The 16,909-nt window shown below is 51.2% G+C and overlaps 2 protein-coding genes across 2 annotated transcripts in view; one reads left to right on the plus strand and one right to left on the minus strand.

Moving 5' to 3' along the window:
• The first annotated feature begins 7,180 nt into the window (after positions 1-7,180).
• Positions 7,181-10,128, plus strand: LOC119092310 (uncharacterized). Its single transcript, XM_037215277.1, has 3 exons — positions 7,181-7,195; positions 8,896-9,412; positions 9,637-10,128. The coding sequence occupies exon 2, from the start codon at positions 8,896-8,898 to the stop codon at positions 9,376-9,378; it is 483 nt and encodes a 160-aa protein (XP_037071172.1). The 5' UTR covers positions 7,181-7,195; the 3' UTR covers positions 9,379-9,412; positions 9,637-10,128.
• Positions 10,129-10,504: 376 nt separating this feature from the next.
• Positions 10,505-16,909, minus strand: part of LOC119091830 (PDZ domain-containing protein GIPC3) — a 19,162-nt gene continuing 12,757 nt past the window's right edge. The window contains exons 2-7 of the mRNA XM_037214724.1: positions 16,163-16,259; positions 15,391-15,524; positions 12,575-12,713; positions 12,138-12,247; positions 11,851-11,932; positions 10,505-11,616 (exon numbers count right to left, since the gene is read on the minus strand). Of these exons, the coding sequence (XP_037070619.1) occupies positions 11,456-11,616; positions 11,851-11,932; positions 12,138-12,247; positions 12,575-12,713; positions 15,391-15,524; positions 16,163-16,259 (723 nt within the window). The 3' untranslated portion in view covers positions 10,505-11,455. The remainder of the gene's footprint in view (positions 11,617-11,850; positions 11,933-12,137; positions 12,248-12,574; positions 12,714-15,390; positions 15,525-16,162; positions 16,260-16,909) is intronic.

The raw sequence follows: 16,909 nt of genomic DNA on the forward strand, positions 1-16,909 counted from the left end.
GCGGTGGGGCCGTCGCCGCGGACCTCCCGTGCGGTGAGCGGCCCGACTGCAGCGACCGGGACCGTGTGCCGGGCGGTCGGGGCGGCGGCAGGACGGCCGCTTCTCTCCGGCGACCCTGGTCGGCGTGGTGGCAGGACGTGTGACGGGCGAATGCCCACAGCTTCTTCTTCTTCTCACGGATGAACTTCCGGTGCAGTACTAATGCCAGGTCTTAGTCCCTCCGCAAACTTTTCACAGACGCAGTGTTACATCAGTTATGAAACCGTCTTTAATTTGAGCAGGGTCGTGGTCATGGCCAGCAAAACTTTCAAAAGCTTGAATACGTTCCTCGAAATGTGTGCCTTAGGCGTCTTACCGCGACCAAGAAACCAAATCACACGTGCGATAAATAGCCTTCGCTCCCGCAGCTCTCGCAGTGACGGGTAAGTTTTATCAAGTATGTGGTGCTAAGGGTAAAAAGTGGGCCAAAAGCGTCCCCTCTGTTTGCACCCTGCATTCACTTTTGAAAAACGGGTTAGGTAGCGAGAAGCTGTTGCTAACATTTAGAGTAACCACATTTTAGAAATATGCTCGTTTGATGAACGTTGCTGAATGTATTACCACACTAGAAACGTATCCGACATTTAAGAAACTCTGCTTCTCCGAAAGTTTTACAAAGCGTTGGCTACTTTTCCCCCTTTTACGGGGTGTGGCTGCTCCAAATCCAGAAACTGTGATTGCTTTGGGCTGCCGAAAGAGCTGTGAAGGCGGCTTCTCCGACTGAATGCATGACCACGGCCTTTCGCCTGGTCACTTGACGCCAAGCCCCATCACAACGCGCGCCTCGGCTCGCCTCGGATCCGTGGACGGAACGTGGACGGCCCCGCGGTGAAGGCGGGGGGTGCGCCGCGCCCCGTCTTCACGCGGACACATGCGTCTGCGTCGAAGACTGCGCAGGCACGCGTCAAAACAGGTGACTCACGTGCCGGCGAAAGAGATTGTGGTGACGTCACAATTAGCCAGTGGCGCCATCCGACCGGGCCGGCTCCGACCGCGCCAGCTGGCGGCGCAGTCGGGATTTCCCCGGACCGGCGATCGCAAGCTGCTGACGACGCAGGGACTTTCTCGGGCCGGTCCCGGCCGAACCTGGCGGTTGACAGGCACGCGGGGCTGTCGAAGTCGTGCGCGACCTGTGGTACGTCACGTGACGTGCCATGATACATGTCACATTGTCACGTGACAGGCCACGGCTTTCTGCAGACTGCGGAGATGTTGGATGAAACCCAGTTACTAGTGGCGTTCCAAAATACTATCACCAAACCAACGTAAGAAACCACCACGATGAGAAAGTAGCACGTTCATAGAGAGAGTGAAGAAGGTGGTATGGCAAACGCGTCGGCTTCATTGCAATTAGTCGCGTTCAGACACCTCAATTCTATCTCATGTCAGTTCTAGCATATCGCCATTTGCCAGTTGTTTGCCGCGGATCACCAAAAAGACACACAATTTCTGCCGCACACGGCAAAGAATGTTCCGGAGAGCTTTCTGTGACTGCAGAATGTTCGTGATGGGCTTATGCCAGATATCATGGTGGAAGCGGTTACAAAATGTTGTGAATTTATAGGAACGTAGGAGCTGAAGCATTCCACCATAGTCGACTGCCAAAAGAAGAAAATGACATCCCATATATCATGTTTTGTTGTGGACTGTTGCAAGAGATCATCCGGTGCTCTGAATTCATTTGGAAGGTTTTTAATTTGGTTCAATTTGAGCTTTTTGGGATATAGTGGGTATGGCAGCGTCTGTCGGAGTGTCGACAGCGTAGTAGCTACCGATGCAGGGCATGAGCAGCCGTGCGTATATTCTGTAACACCGGTAAGAATATACAAACAAAACGCATCACTCAAAAACGCATGGCTTTGATATTACGGCGTGCATTTCAATATCATACTCTGGGAAAACAATGACTTTCGGACTTCGTGACCTTCTGTTACATGACTTACCTCGGCATGATCGCATTAGGATGTATGGTTATTTTGAAAGTCAACTAACGTTGATAAATGATCTTTGTGGTGTAAAGGCATACATTATATATATATATATATATATATATATATATATATATATATATGTGTGTGTGTGTGTGTGTGCTTGTGTGTGTGTGTGTGTGTGTGTGTGTGTGTGTGTGTGTGTGTGTGTGTGTGTGTGTGTGTGTGTGTGTGTGTGTGTGTGTGTGTGTGCGTGTATGTGTGTGTGTGTGTGTGTGTGAATTCCCCGCAGAGACCAGCCTTCCTGCCAGCCGACACCACACAGCCTCAGCAGCAGAGTGCCTCGTAAGGTCCCAATGACGACTGTTAATTCAGCTTTCACGTCATAGGACAAAACTAATAACACAACTTCTCTGGCTTCGAACATGGGGCTTTCACTCGTTGCAAGGTTGTGATTTGGTGGTCCATCATTGGGGAGTACGTTTCCCGTATACGTGCAATTACGCTCTCCCCACTCTAGTATGTAGTAGTTACCTGGAGTTGGATTCTTGAGGCAGCTGGGTGGTAATTGGTCTGGCAGATGCGAATTGGCAGGAGGTGAAAGAACACACGGTTGTGCGGTATGACCCTCCCCAAGCATTTGATAACGTGTAAATGGCTCCCCAGAGGGTTCCAGGCATGGATATACAGGGGGGGGGGGGCAGGGGGCCATGGCCCCGCACTCTTCGAGGCGGGGGGGAGGGCAGCAGTACTAACTCCCCTCCCCACAATTCTCACATTAAGGTTGCGCTTAGCTCACTTTTGCACCACATTAAACATACATGCCGATTTGCCTAGTTCACCAGCCATCTTCCTCAAGATGCGTCTTCTTTTCCGTTTGCTTACTGGCCATCGCCTTCTGTCACAGCCACAGGCCGACGTCGCGCGGCCTATGGAGACTGCAACGCCGGGCGTCGAGGCAGTCGTTGCCAAGACTTGCGAGCGCGCATGCTCAAAACCATATGATATAGTTGTTTCCCAGTAATCAATTCTGACTGAATATTAAATTTGTTTAGATAAACATGGATTAGCCATGTAAATACAAATTTGGGATCCATTTCATCTACAATGTACGTTCAGGGAGTCCTCAATGTCTCTGAAGAATACAGAAAAACATGGAACTGTAGTCTGTATGAGTATGAGAAAGTGTAGTATGTGACAATTATTGGACGACCCGTGCCGATCAGGCATGTTATTGCACCATTGAGAGTTCCTATGCTGATCCGGGGCCAACTGTGCGGGTCAGGAGGCCACCCGTGTCTGGGAGGGGAACAGTGTGGATATGATATATTCTTCTAATGGCCTCCGGATCGACCAGGAGATCCCGCCCCATGTCGCCAGAATGACAGCCAGGAGATACTTCGCGATGGGACGGCATGGCCCTTCAGCCCTTGACCGGAACCCGTAATGTGTCCCTGGTGGGTGTCGATTTGGCACGGGTGTCGATCTGTATTCTTTTGTGTAAAGGCACGAGTGTCGATTTGTATTCTTTTGTGAGGGTCCTGCCCCCTCCCCCCAATGTTGAGTTGCCCCATGTTGGTTTGTCCCCCCCCCCCAATGTTTTTGGCTGAATACTACAAAAACGTGTGCAAAAGATTGTCATAACACAAAGATTATCCTTTTTGATCTGCATAGTGGCGTCTCGTACCACTCTCATAACAAAAAGTCATAGTTGCTCTCACCACAAGATAGAAATCGTAACAGCTGAGCGGATAAACAATGCAATAAACTTTACAACCCTAGCGCCATAAGGCACGCAATGGTTCGTAAGGTTTAAGTGAAAAGCCCTGGGATATGGCATGGAGTAAGTCCTTCATGGCTAAGCCCGCCCCGTCCCCAACAGCCAAAATGCGTGCCGCCTCCTATGGCCATTATGGAAGAGCGCCATCGGCGCCCCAAGGTGGATTCTAAACGGGCGCCTTCACGTGCCGATCAGAAAAGACGCGTGCGTCCAGTGCCTACTCCCTGGATCCAACCCTGCGTAACTGCCATGCTGATTAAATTAAAAACTTTTTAAGTTATATAAATATTTGAAACATATATCGCGTTTAATCAAAATAGAGTGGGCTAAATCTGGTGAGAAAAAGGGAAAATTTGTCGGGCCTTCGATTCGGCCCCCCTCCCCCCATAATTTACCAAAATTTACACCCGTGAAAAAAGAGGCCTCATTATTGGTGGGTAGAATTATCATTATTGTTGAATAGAGTGGATTGAAATTTTTTTTTAAAGACGAACAAGTTCATCCCATGCTTGCTTGAGAACGTTCATTTTCAGAATGGATTGGTGAAAAAATAACATCAAAAGATTTGAACATGCTCGCCCGCAGCCTCGAGAGCAAGAACAGCGATGGCCCGAGTTGCAGCTTCCGAAAAACCGAACGGCGTCGACCACTGCAAATGCCACCAGACGGCGGGCGCCGTGTTAAATGTCTTCTGGACAGATGGATAGTTACAGAAACACGAAAAATAGATATTCTTCCCTTAGTCTTCCAGCTCCACCACCAGATTCCAGCACCACTCAGCGGCGCTTTGAGGGCCAATCCGTTCTTATCATTGATCTAAAAAGCGCACACATGAAATATGCGCCTAGCCTGCCTTCTAAATGTAAGATTTGATGCCCTGAAGCGCTCATGATGCCCTGAAGCGCATATCATTGATCTAAAAAGCGCACACATGAAATATGCGCCTAGCCTGCCTTCTAAATGTAAGATTTGATGCCCTGAAGCGCTCAAATGTACTTGTTTCATTTTCGTCCACCCATTGGCCACGGCTCAGTACTAGCTGCTGAGCCGACGCTGCCTGGCCCACTGAAACTGCAACGTCTGACATAGGGTTTTGTGACTAAGACTTAAGCACATGCTCAAAATTACGTCACACAACTTGTATTACTAATCGATCTAAGTGTCTAAAGGTAAGTGTTTAAAAACGTGATCATTTTTGTCCAGCCGTGGGCAACGGCGAAAAGTTATCCGCCGGCCTGACACTACGCGGATAATGGAGAATGCAACGCCTGGTGTCGATGATAATGATGATGATGATGATTTGGGGTTTTAGGGCACGTCGACTGCTGCAGGTCATGCAGGGCCCATGCCTGGTGTCGATGTTTTTGTTGTTAAGATTTGCGAGCGCGCATGTAAAAAAATATCGTTACATAAATTGTATCACTAATCGATTCTGACTGATTGTTAAACACTACCAGCCAAACACGGCTTGACCATGTTAATACACATTGTTGACCACTCGGTCTACAATCAAATTTTCAGCTTCAAATTTCGATCAAACATATTGATCTACAATCAACCTTCGTGATGTCCTTAATGTCTGTAGAACCCAGATAAAACATTCTGACAAAGCTTCTGAATCCTGTCGGTTTATAAAGAGCCTACTAAATCATTGCAAATAACGGCACCGGTGATTTATTGCACGCGGTCGTTCAACGCCTGATTTCTGCAGTTTATTCACTTAAAAATACAAACAGAATTAATCTTACGGCAGCTTCTGGTTTCTGTTTTAGTTGCAAGGTAACAAAAGCAATGAAACGAAGAAAACCGCATCCCTTGTTAACAAGTAAGCTATATCCGGGGACTTTGTTTTTAAAGGGGAGGGGCACCATAAGAGGGGCTTTTGTCAACCCTGTGCTCCCCTTAACAATGCTTTGGCCACATCCCTGCCTATACACAGGAGCAGATTAAGTCGTCCACGTTGAATGATGGACAGTGAAATGTCCGTTGGGCCAATTCATACATAATGCAGGCAACTTCCCGGAGGCTTTTTCTGGAGTGCTGTGGTGTAAGTGAAGATAATTCGGAAAAGACATACTGTTGCAGGTGTCGAACATGTTTTACATACCAATCCGTAGCAATGCTGACCCATAAATATGCAACAAAGCAGCCATACGATCAGTTCGCAATCAGTCATGCGGGGACAGCCGGGCCTGGGCAATGGCCGTCGATGGCGCACGGGAGCAGGGCTGAGATAAGGAATATGTGACAGAAAGGCCTATATTCTGTGGCTTGGTTGTTAAAGGAGAACCTCAAGTTGTATGGTTTTTGTCACAGTGTTTTCGACAGTTTTAAGCTTCCGAATTTGCTTCCGCCCAAAATGCTGCGACAAGCCTTATCTCTCGAAAAGCAGCCAGCAAAACGAAGGCCCATGAAAAATCTGTCGCAACTGTGAGCCATCGACTCACATTCAAAACTCTCACCAGCCTATGTCCAGTCCGTATTTTGGCATCTACCCTGTGAAGGCAGATACCTCCACAATGACCCAAAATGTCCAACGCCCGTGAAATTTCGCCTCCCCAGGAAAGACAATGTTAAAATGGACGAATGAACTTTGGAGGCTGGATGGCCTTATTTGCCGAATGATGAGTCGAACAGGTAAGATTGCGCACCAGTGAGAAACAGCTCTAGATGCATAGCAGCATAACTTTTGAATAAAAACTGATAACGCCCTCCATATCTACCCTCTCCCCCTCGGTCATCGGGCTTGCTTTCCATAAAAGTTCCTGAAGGTCGCCCTGAGCTTGGCCCTCCACTTTTTCAAACGTTGCTACGCCCATGGTTACAGGCAAAATTTTCTGATGGAATGGGTGAAGTGGCAGTCTGAAACACTTATTGCTGTTCCTAAATGGTTAGCGCCGTTCCTGAATATCATATTCGAGAGAGTGTACATCCTACGAGGTTAGGTCGCGCATCACTTGCTGCCAAAAAGCTGAAAAATAATGAAACAAGAAGTGATTATGAACTGTGGCTGACTGATCTCCTCCAGTTAACCCAAACTAAAGTCGCCATGCATCACTGCCAACAGACTTGGCCTCCCTTCGTACGCTCCACCAGCAGCGCAATGCGTAAAGACGTCTGCAGGGAGGAACGGTCTGCCGCTGATGACCTTCGTCACCACATGTACCGGCATGCGGAGTCAGACCGCAGGAGGGCATGAGCGAGTCACGCCGGCGTAGGAAGCCGTTTTTGCATTTAAAGCTGTTGTTTTCCCCCTTCGCCCGGGCCCATGCCCCGAGGCGTGGAAAAACCGTTAGAGGGGGCTTAACGGGGAGTGCCGTCCCCAGGCTAACTGGAGGGGGCCTCCCCGCTGCCATGGCCGGGGGCTATGGAGGGGGACGCCGGGCAGGAGGGGCAGAGAGGACACAGGTCGGCCTCACTCCTCTGACCGAGCTCGACCAGGTCCCAGGTGGGTAAGCCGCTCCTCGCGTCTCATGTGCTATGTGCTGATCAGAGCCAGCCATGGGCATCGAGTGACTTAGCATCGGGCTAGCGCTAATGTCATCACATCCAGCGCCTCTCACAGCAAAGGGTGCACTCATGCAGAATTACTGCGGAATGTCGCGCGGAACGTGACGAAGCCGTAGACAAAGTTTTCGAGCGTATGTGTCAAGACCGATTAGCTAGGCAGTTATGGCTTTTTCCACCGCGCAAAGGCTTACCAGCGAGCTGACGCTGAGTGCCCGCAGTCTGCCGGTGCGTTGAGAGTACGCTGCTGACTACAGTCGTGCTTCAGAATATGCATCAAAGGTGTTGGTGCTCAATGCATTATCTATGTGTTTGAACTTAATATTTCATGGCTTTGACGGCCTTCTTAGGAAAGTTATGACGAGATATTGAAATTTGCATGTGCCATTATCATATCTTAAATGTTTCGGTTTAACCATTGGTGATGCGAACACCTGCATGCCGTTGGCCTCCATGACTACATGCCACTTACAATCAGATTTAGGCCCCTGTAATGTATGCTGTGTCGATTTCAGGTTAAAACTCTGCAACTTGTGCATATCAACACTTCGGCATATGTCATTGTGACGTGGGAAGAGTTTTTGAAGCGGAGAGGTTTAGTCTCAAATATCTATTATTAGACTCAGACAACGAATCGCCTCATGCAGAGCCATTCATCTTAGCGTTGAAACACGATCTGGCTTCGAGTGTGTGGCTGTGTGCTGTGGAGTCCGATCAGGGGTTTTACCCTCTAAAATCGGTTTGAGGTGGAGTCAGCCGAAAGGGTTAACCTAACCTAACTCCAAAACGTGCCTTCTCCTCAGATTTCGGTCGCTCGAATTTGCGTCGATCGACTTCAAGTCGATCCGATCCGTTAAAACTGCGGCATGCGTCGTTCTGCGTCGCTTCAAAAATTTTTGCTTGCGGAAGAATGTCTTTCCATTTAAAAGTAGCGTGAGCTGCCTTTTTTAAGAAAAGCTTAGAATGCGATGTAGCTCACAGAATATGTCTGTAAACATTAGTGGGGAATCACTGATGAGTACCGCTGTCGCTGATCGTGCTGTATGTCCATCAAAAATTATGATGTTGCGATTTTGCGGCACAAACACTTGCCACTGTTAGAGAAAATATGTGTCAACATTTATCTTGGCTACTCTGCGCTTTTAAAATCTGCTGCATGTTGTGGTCACTTGTCTTTACCTCAATCCATGCGTAATCGTTTGAAAAGATTGTCAAACATTGGCAGATTGGCTAATTCACGTCGGAGTGACTTAGCATGACAAAAACCTTAGGCACCTACATGATGCAATTTCGCACAAAATTACGGCGACACTAAAAGCGAGGTGTTAAGATACCTGCTGCCAAGCATACCAATAATTAATATAGTTGGTATGTGTGTATTTGGCCCACTATTCCCCCTTTGCTCATATGCATTGAGGGGGCTCGGAGGAATATGGGGGAGGGGCTCAGAGGAGTATGGGGGAGAGAACTCAGACCTTCCCAGAAAATACATGAGGTGACTGACTGACTGACGGACTGTGACTGACTGACTGACTAAAGTGACCCTGACTCCGATGCCCGAGAGGTCTATGCCGCGGCGTCGTCTGCCTGCTCCGTGCCGCCATAGCCCGAAGAGTGAGCAGTTCTTGTGCCCTTCGTCAGATGTCTCTGCTGCGCTGCTGTTTGCTGATGCTGCTGCCGCTGGCCGTGCTCGCCACGGCCGGGGGCAGCCCTCTGGTGCGACGCCACGTCGGCCTCGCGTACCGAGGCTACGGCTACCCCAGCCGGTACCGGTACCGCACCACCTACGGCGCCGGCTACAGCTACGGACACGGGTACCCGTACGGCTACCGGTACTCGTACGGGCCCAGATACTGGTCCGGCGCCGGGTACCCGTACAGCTCAGGGTACCACTACGGCTCGCCATACCGCTCCGGCTGGTCGCGCAGGCGCTCTCGGTTCCCGCGCAGCCACCCCAGGGATGCGCGGCACGAGACACTGCACGAGCACGAGCACCCGCTCGAGGACGAGGACATCGAGAGCGAAGAGCCGCAGTCAGAGCCAGAGCCCGTCGCCGTGCCCCAGCTGGAAGACGTGGAGGAAGCCAGCGAGAATCAGGTGTTCAATGAAGGGGATGAAGAGTAGAACCAGCCAGAGGCAGCCATATGCTTCGTGACAGGTGAGAGGCACCCGAGATTTGAACGCATCTCTAGTCTTCTCGAGTTTAGGGATTTATTTTACAAGTGACGACTCAAGACCGGCAATATGAAAGACTGGCAAGGAAATGCCTACCTTGCTATCTTTCCTTACGAGCTGTCCTATGAAAAAAACGAGGTAAAAGTCATGCGCCCAGCCTGATTCGCAGCATGTGTGGCGAACCCTCAGACCGTTCTGTTGCTGCAGGTGACGACTGCCGTTCCTGGGCAGCGTGGTGGCCGGCCGACTGAGCCCGCTGGGGAATGGACAGGCCGCTTCGGGCATCGCAGGTGCAAGGCCGTGGTGACGCAGCTGGTCGCAGTCGGACGTCGAAAGCTCGTAATCGACGTTGTGTCCAGAGTTCAGATCGATTGCTCTTCGTAGTGTGTGTGACCTTCAATGGCTGTTTTTGCATTGCATTATTGAAATTTTTCAGTATGTATTCGACGTGTACATCAACCCAATCGTTCTTTCTCCATGAAAATCGTGTGCGCAACCTGTGCTCGTACTGGGATTGCAGGTGTGAAATGGTCTATCAGCCACTCGTATGCGGTCATTATGGTACTGTCGATTTATTACCTGCCTTAACTTTTCATAACTGATTTCTTAACTTTTTGCGCATTTTATGTACTTACGTTATGACCCTAATGTCACTGCTCATGATCTCAGGGAAATAATAACATGATTTCATTACCTTTATCTCCACTGTTTCGAGTTTACGCGTCCCAACAAAACGCCTCCGTGAAGACGTGCTCATGGATGGAAAACACATTTGCACAGGGACAAACAAGAAAGCTCAGACACAATCCTAATAATTTTGGTCCAAAGACAGTCTGGAAAATAGCTCATCTAATTTGCGTTGCAATGCTTCGTTTGCACGAAAAAAACCCGATGACACTCAGAATTTCAGGAACTGCTCCCAATTTCGGCGGGCATCTTCGTTTGAACCGGTTTGCAATCCCTCAGAACTAAACGCGACAACAGTTGTACGCACTTCCCCATCACCACATGGTGGCGACACGGACTTGACAAACGCGTCTAAGGTGGTAAATGAAAAGGAATATCGAAGCACACGTTTCTTACAATCATCCCATACGTTTATTCAGCTCTCCAGTTTAAAATCGAATCACAAGATGTCATCCACGCTGCACGATTCTGTCACATTGGCTCCGTAGTATCATTCCAGCAAAACAAGCCCAGCTTGGGAAGCCACCGCGGCCGCGTGACGCCTTCGGGCTAACTCACATTGTGGCACCAGATGGCACTGCCGCCGGCGCCAGGCACCATGGCGATGGTGCATCACCAGGGTTTGTTCGGAGTAGTATATCGGGGCCACGGAACGGTGTTTCGAGCCGCACACCAAGCGCGGAAGTCTCAGAGCACGTAGACGATTCGAGCCCACGTCTGGTAACTTTTCCAACGGCAGTCCGGCGTCCCGGTCTCTGTCGTGGTTTCAGGTGAATGCTATGTCATTACGGGCTCCCAAAGACACGGCATTGTACATGCCGCACGCGGCTACATGCGCTGTCAGCAGTCACTCTGTGTGCCGTTCGTAATGTGCCATCCTCCGAAATCCTGGCGCTTCCTTCCCGTAGTGATGAGCCCTCCCGCCAGTTTCCCACCTCGCTCCAGCAGCGGCATGATTCCCGCGATTGCTCCACCTCCTGCAGCAGCGGCACAACTCTTGTGAGTGTCTCTTCTCCCTGCAGCAGCGGCACGATTCCCGCGAGTGCCCCACCTCCTACAGCAGCGGCACAACTCTCGTGAGTGTCTCATCTCCCTGCAGCAGCGGCACGACTCCTGCGATTGTCACGCCTCCCTGCAGTAGAGGCACAACTCACGTCCGGCAGTGTCTCGTTCCGCGAGGCCGCGGCACAACTCCCGTTATTTTTCGCCGCCGGTTGGGCGAGGCGACCGTGATGACGTGACGAGGCGGCCGCGGGACCGCTCCGTGACACCGTGACGAGCGGCCGCGGGACCGCTCCGTGACACCGTGACGAGGCGGCCGCGGACCGCGCCGCGCCAACTACTTGTCCAGCCGGCCGGCCCTGATGTCAGTGATGGCGCCCCACAACTCGATGACGAAGTCTTCGGTGAAGCCGAACGCCTCCAGGTCGGAGCAGTCGAGCGCCGCCGCGAACTCCACCGTGTTGGCCTGGCCCGAGCTCAGCTCCCAAATCTGACCAGCTGCGGCGGTACAGTACAGCCGGTGAGCAGACACTGGTGTTGAGCTTTGGTCTCGCCGCACGGTCCGGCAGGCGACAGAACAGCAGAGACAGTCCAGGGCAAGACGCGCAGAGGTGGATCGTGTTTGGGTACCGTACCACCAAGTGCTTGAAACACAAATATGCGTTTGGTAAACATGTCTATTGTGACTGCGGGACGGAAGAAACCCGTTCTCTCAGGGCAACAACAACTCACCTAGTTCTGTATCGTTTATGCCCAGGAATCCTTCCAGCAGGCTGTTGATTTTGTTCACACCACTCTGAACCACGTTCGTTGGCTGAAAAAACGAACGCGGGTGAAAAGGTAAGCACAGGCTATCGGGCCAGCGGTGAGTCCCTATGACGAGCAAGAAGTATCGATCCCATGACAGCGTGTCACAGTACAGTAAACCTTTAGGCAGCTATCACTCCAACACCAGTGTGAAAACCCCCTCTCATAAAAGTCACCAGCATGCACAGAGGAGCTCGACTGGTGCCACTGACCGCCTGCTCGATCCTGGCTGGACCGTTGGCTCTGAGTCGGAGGGTCGCCTTGCCGGAGCCGTAGCCGGTCGCCTTGCCGGTTTTCGGCCCCGAACGTGGCCCGATGTTGGCTGAAATGGATGGTCCGACGGACGTCAGCGGCAGCGCGACGGCCGAGGCGCTCTGTGCGACCAACACGACCGCGGCGCCGGCCACGGCGGGACCTCCGCCCGTGATGTCACGGCTGGCAGCTGGCGCCGCCACACTCGAAAGGTCTTCCACTGATGCGGGCGGCAAACGGGCCGGAGACGTGTTTGTCATGGCGAGAAGAAACCGCGCAGGCGGCGGGCAAACGGAATGTACGCCAGCAAGGAACCGGGGTCGTTGTAGCCACGTTCTTCTTCCCCGCCTCTGGCACATGAGAGCTCCAACCCTGAACAATCACATCAGTTACCCACCGAACCCTGTGCTCATGGGCTCCACCACCCGCAGCAAGAAGGTGGTCCCAACCGGGATATCCTTGAGCATCTTGGCCACCTGGTAGTGCCGACAGTCGACCAGACTGGTGCCGTCAATGCGCTCCACCTGGTCCCCCACCTGAGGGAGCGCGCCGAGGTCAGTGGCAGTCGCAGAGACATTTCTAAGAAACTTGACTGAACGTTTGCAGGGATGATTTTGAAGGCAGAGCCTTTGCTCAGCATGATTCGTTGCGAAAACCCTGGCTTTACCATCCCAGCGCAGGAACTCCGGCTGAACGAGCAATGTTGTCCGAAAGGTGTAACACTGTAACGCGCAATCCCAGCTGCCATTTGTCCGTCTTCAGCAAGCCAGACATTCGAACGTTCTTTCGAAATCCCAAACCCATACGGTCTACGACACAAGCGTCAGACGCAAAGTGCTCCGGCCAACCGGGGTACGGGGAAGATGTCAGAAACAGGGCTTGCGTCAGGTGACGTCGCGTCCGTCGATCAACACACACGTGCGTAAACGGACGCTTGGCCACCCAGTGTCATGAGCAGGAGCTATCAGAGCTTGGGGAGCCCAATGCGAGCTCTTCAATAGGGAGGGTCCCAACTCAGCTGTCCGCGTTCCGGTCCCACGAACCGGACAAGTGAACTACTCAGAGCTGCATGTCCCGGATGTGGCTGGCGTCACCTCTGCAGCGCGGTTCAATGCCGCTATCGGAGCCGGCCGATCGGACGACGTCGTCCTATCTTATCGGGACGGCATCAGTCGACCTCCACCGGGACGGAGCGGGTGACTGGGGGGCTCCTTCACGCCGCGCCGCTGTGGTCCTCATCTCGATCCCTCCCTGCTGGTCCTCATTCCGATCCCTCCCTGCTGGTCGCCATTCTTGTTCCTCCACGCTGGTCCTCATTCCGATCCCTCCCTGCTGGTCCCCATTCCGATCCCTCCTTGCTGGTCCTCATGCCGATGTCTCCCTTCTGGTCCTCAACCGACCTCCCCCTGATGTCCCTCTCCGGATGCCCTGCCACTGGCCGTTTTTCCAATCCATCCCTGCTGGTCAACACCCTGACGTCATCAAGCTGAACCTCTTTTTGATCTCTATCTGCTGGGCATCCCACGGATGACTTCCCAATGGTCCTCTCCCGATCTCTCTACCGGTCCTCATGCCGAGCCCCCTCTCCGGTCGGTCGTCCCTTCCGCCACTAATGGCACCCTTACTGCATTCCAAGTGGAGGTGGGAGTCGTTCAAATCCTTCTCCAACCCCGCTTTTTCTGCAGGGACATCCTGACCCGAAATAAGAATTGCGGGCGGAACGTGACCTGATCAGTGCACAGTTCGCGTTTATCGGACTCCACAGTAGTATCTGGCAAACATGCACATCTCAAACGCGATGGAGAGGGGCTGATCGGCCGGCCTGTGAATTTTCTAAGGTCGTGAGTCGAACGTTGAGCTTCGCGTTCTCTCCGGCATACGAAAGCTTCGCGGGGTTGAGGCCCATCAGGACTTCACAAGACTTCGCACCATCCAGGCCCTGTCCCTGGCTGATAACGATAAAGCTCAATTGTCATGCAGCGGAAATGCTCCGCCGGCGCTATCAGCCACGTGTTCGCAGTTATCACAGCCTGCACCACTCTGTGCAGTCGCACAGCATTCTTGTCTCACTGGTATGCCGGAGATATCGCTGACACTTGCATGAGTATGGTACAAACACAGATGCACCCGCTTCATTCTGAGTTCTGACAATGCGTGATCTCAGAAAGGAGTTTTGCCTCTTATTTTGAAGAAATGTGGGTAGAGTTGAGCACAAAAACACTCATCATCAGTAAATATTTCCATACATGCAAATACAAATACCATCAAATAATACAAATACAATACAGCAAATACTTAGTACCTTTCAAGCTTTCCTGGAGCTCAAAGCTACAGTCTCAGTCAAGGCAACTTGTACTTATTGTTCGACCAACGATCAGGTTTACATCATTTGCATTTGTACGAATCATAGAGCTAAATCGGTCAGGTGATTGCCATGCTTGGGAGTATTTGTCACAGACAAAGCATGCGCACATTCTTACATATTGACATATATCCGTGCCCAATGCATATAAATCAGCAGCCAATTTTCCCACCTTTACCAGATCAAGAGCTCGTGGTGTTATTGGGGTTTGACGTCGCGTTAAAGGCAAGACGACGCAATACCTTTAATACTGTCAACATTGTTCAGGCTTTCCGACACATCCATTCCATTTATCTCTGATGTACCGACTAGAAAAGCCGTCACCTACGGACTACGAGAAACCCCCCTAAATTGGGGGGGGGGCTCATCTCTCCCATCTCTCACACCTGTGACTGATGCTAAACGTGAGTCACAGCGCCCACCTCCGCATGCCAGCAACATGACGCCATGGCAGCTTATGTATGCATGCATATACTTTCACAGAGCCGGCGCGGGGAAAGCCCGTACGATACCGACCGTAAGCGCAGAGCCTAGTTCCATAGAGTTCGTTGCTACATATGCGCCTATAAAGTTTGTCGCATAAGCATCGACGTGGACCAGTTCTGCTATAAATGTTTGGTCGAATCAGTCTATGAACGAAACACGTCGCCACGTCTTTGCCTGTCGTGGCTCGTGTGCTCATAGGCTATTTAGAAGAGCTATTTAGGCTATTTAGAAGGCTATTTAGAAGAGCATAGGCTATTTAGAAGAGCGCTGGCCCGTGCTATGTTAAGATGACAAGAGCTCCACGCTAGCGGCACGTGATCGCCAGTGGTGAGGTTGAGCGGTAAAGTGCGTGGTGCTGCCCCTACCTTCACGTATCCTATCTGATCAGCCACGCTGCCTTCCTGGATCCGCTTGATGAAGGCGCAGCCGGCGCCGTTGTCAGTTATTGTCAGCCCGAGAGCCTCCTCCGTCTTCTCAATCTCGATCTCCTTCGCCTGACCTGCAGGCAAAGTGTGCGCAGCGCAATGGTAAAGCCTTGAAAGCTGCCAGGTCAAGTCCACACACGACCGTGACCTACGCGCCGCTCGCTTGGTAAAACACTATTTAACTTGCTCGTTGAAAGAGAATTTGACATTAGTCCGTAAAATGCGATAGTGTGTACGGTGATGGCTTGGCGATTGTTATGGCGTGGCGATTGTCATGGCGTGGCGATTGTCATGGCGTGGCGATTGTCATGGAGTGGCGATTGTCATAGCGTGGAGACTGTCATGGTGTGGCGATTGTTCGCCAGGACTTCGTCACGTTTCACCTTGGTGACGGGCGGGCTCCGCTGGTGCATGCCTTCATTGTAATGCTTGCCAGCTAGCCTACAACGCGCGCGAAATCATTCACGTCAAAATTTCAGCTTACCTAAATATCACGGCTTTTAGTATAACAAGATATTATAGTCGAAGACCGGCTAATGTCATGAGGTGATACTAATCAAGGAAAAACTACTGATGCCAAATTTTGAATGACCTTGTCCTGATTATCGGTCTGCATTGTTTACTTCCCATGTGAAGATAGCACATAACTGTATAGAGCTCTGTGGAATAGCATTGTACGTTACGCACGCGTACATCATACACCAGAACGCACCTTTTCTGTGAACGAAGATAAAATCGTCTAAGCCAATCTGGGCTCCCAGCAGATGGTCCATGTCCACCTTATGTGTGTTCAAAGTGCAGAACAAGATCTGAAATAAAAGAAGGAGTCTGTTAGTGGAATTCCTGTTGTTCCGGTCCGCAAATGTGCGACCGGTCTGAGAACGGACAGCATTTCCTGAGCATGAAACACTGCATGCCACCACAGCGGACCGAGTCAAGGGATAGGAACGCTACGACGGCGGTCCGAGTCAAAGGATCGTAGCGCTACCACAGCGGTCCGAGTCAAAGGATCGGACATAGTTGGACAGACCATGAGATGACGTTTGACGATTAATGCCCTGTTCGTGTATACACCAATGGCTCTGTCATCTCCCAGAGCACGATGTGTGGTTCCTCCACGGACTACGCTTGTGTGTGTTGCATGATGTGTGTGAACCCAACCCAGCGCTCCCAACGTGTACTTTTCAGTACAGTATGATGGAAACAACCGATAAAGCGAAGCATTTTGGAAACATCTGTATATATTTGCCAGCCATACTATTTTATCCCATTTAAGTCACTTATAAATTGTAAAGTAGTGTGCATTGCAAATAGCTCAGACCATCAGTTACACATCGTCAATAATCAAAAGATTTGAAAGCAGGAAGCGACGCATTTTCGCAGACGGGTGAAGGTAGTTGGTCTAGCAGTCTGTCTGGAAGACGGTAGCCAGCCGGCAAGCGGGAAGATCTGCAATGGA

Source organism: Pollicipes pollicipes, unplaced genomic scaffold, assembly GCF_011947565.3.
Source record: "Pollicipes pollicipes isolate AB1234 unplaced genomic scaffold, Ppol_2.1 Scaffold_3447;HRSCAF=4054_pilon_pilon_pilon, whole genome shotgun sequence".
Classification (NCBI taxonomy): domain Eukaryota; kingdom Metazoa; phylum Arthropoda; class Thecostraca; order Pollicipedomorpha; family Pollicipedidae; genus Pollicipes; species Pollicipes pollicipes.

Bases quoted from the DNA above. Each gene is read 5' to 3' on its own strand.
- LOC119092310 (XM_037215277.1), top strand. From the start codon at position 8,896: ATGTCTCTGCTGCGCTGCTGTTTGCTGATGCTGCTGCCGCTGGCCGTG.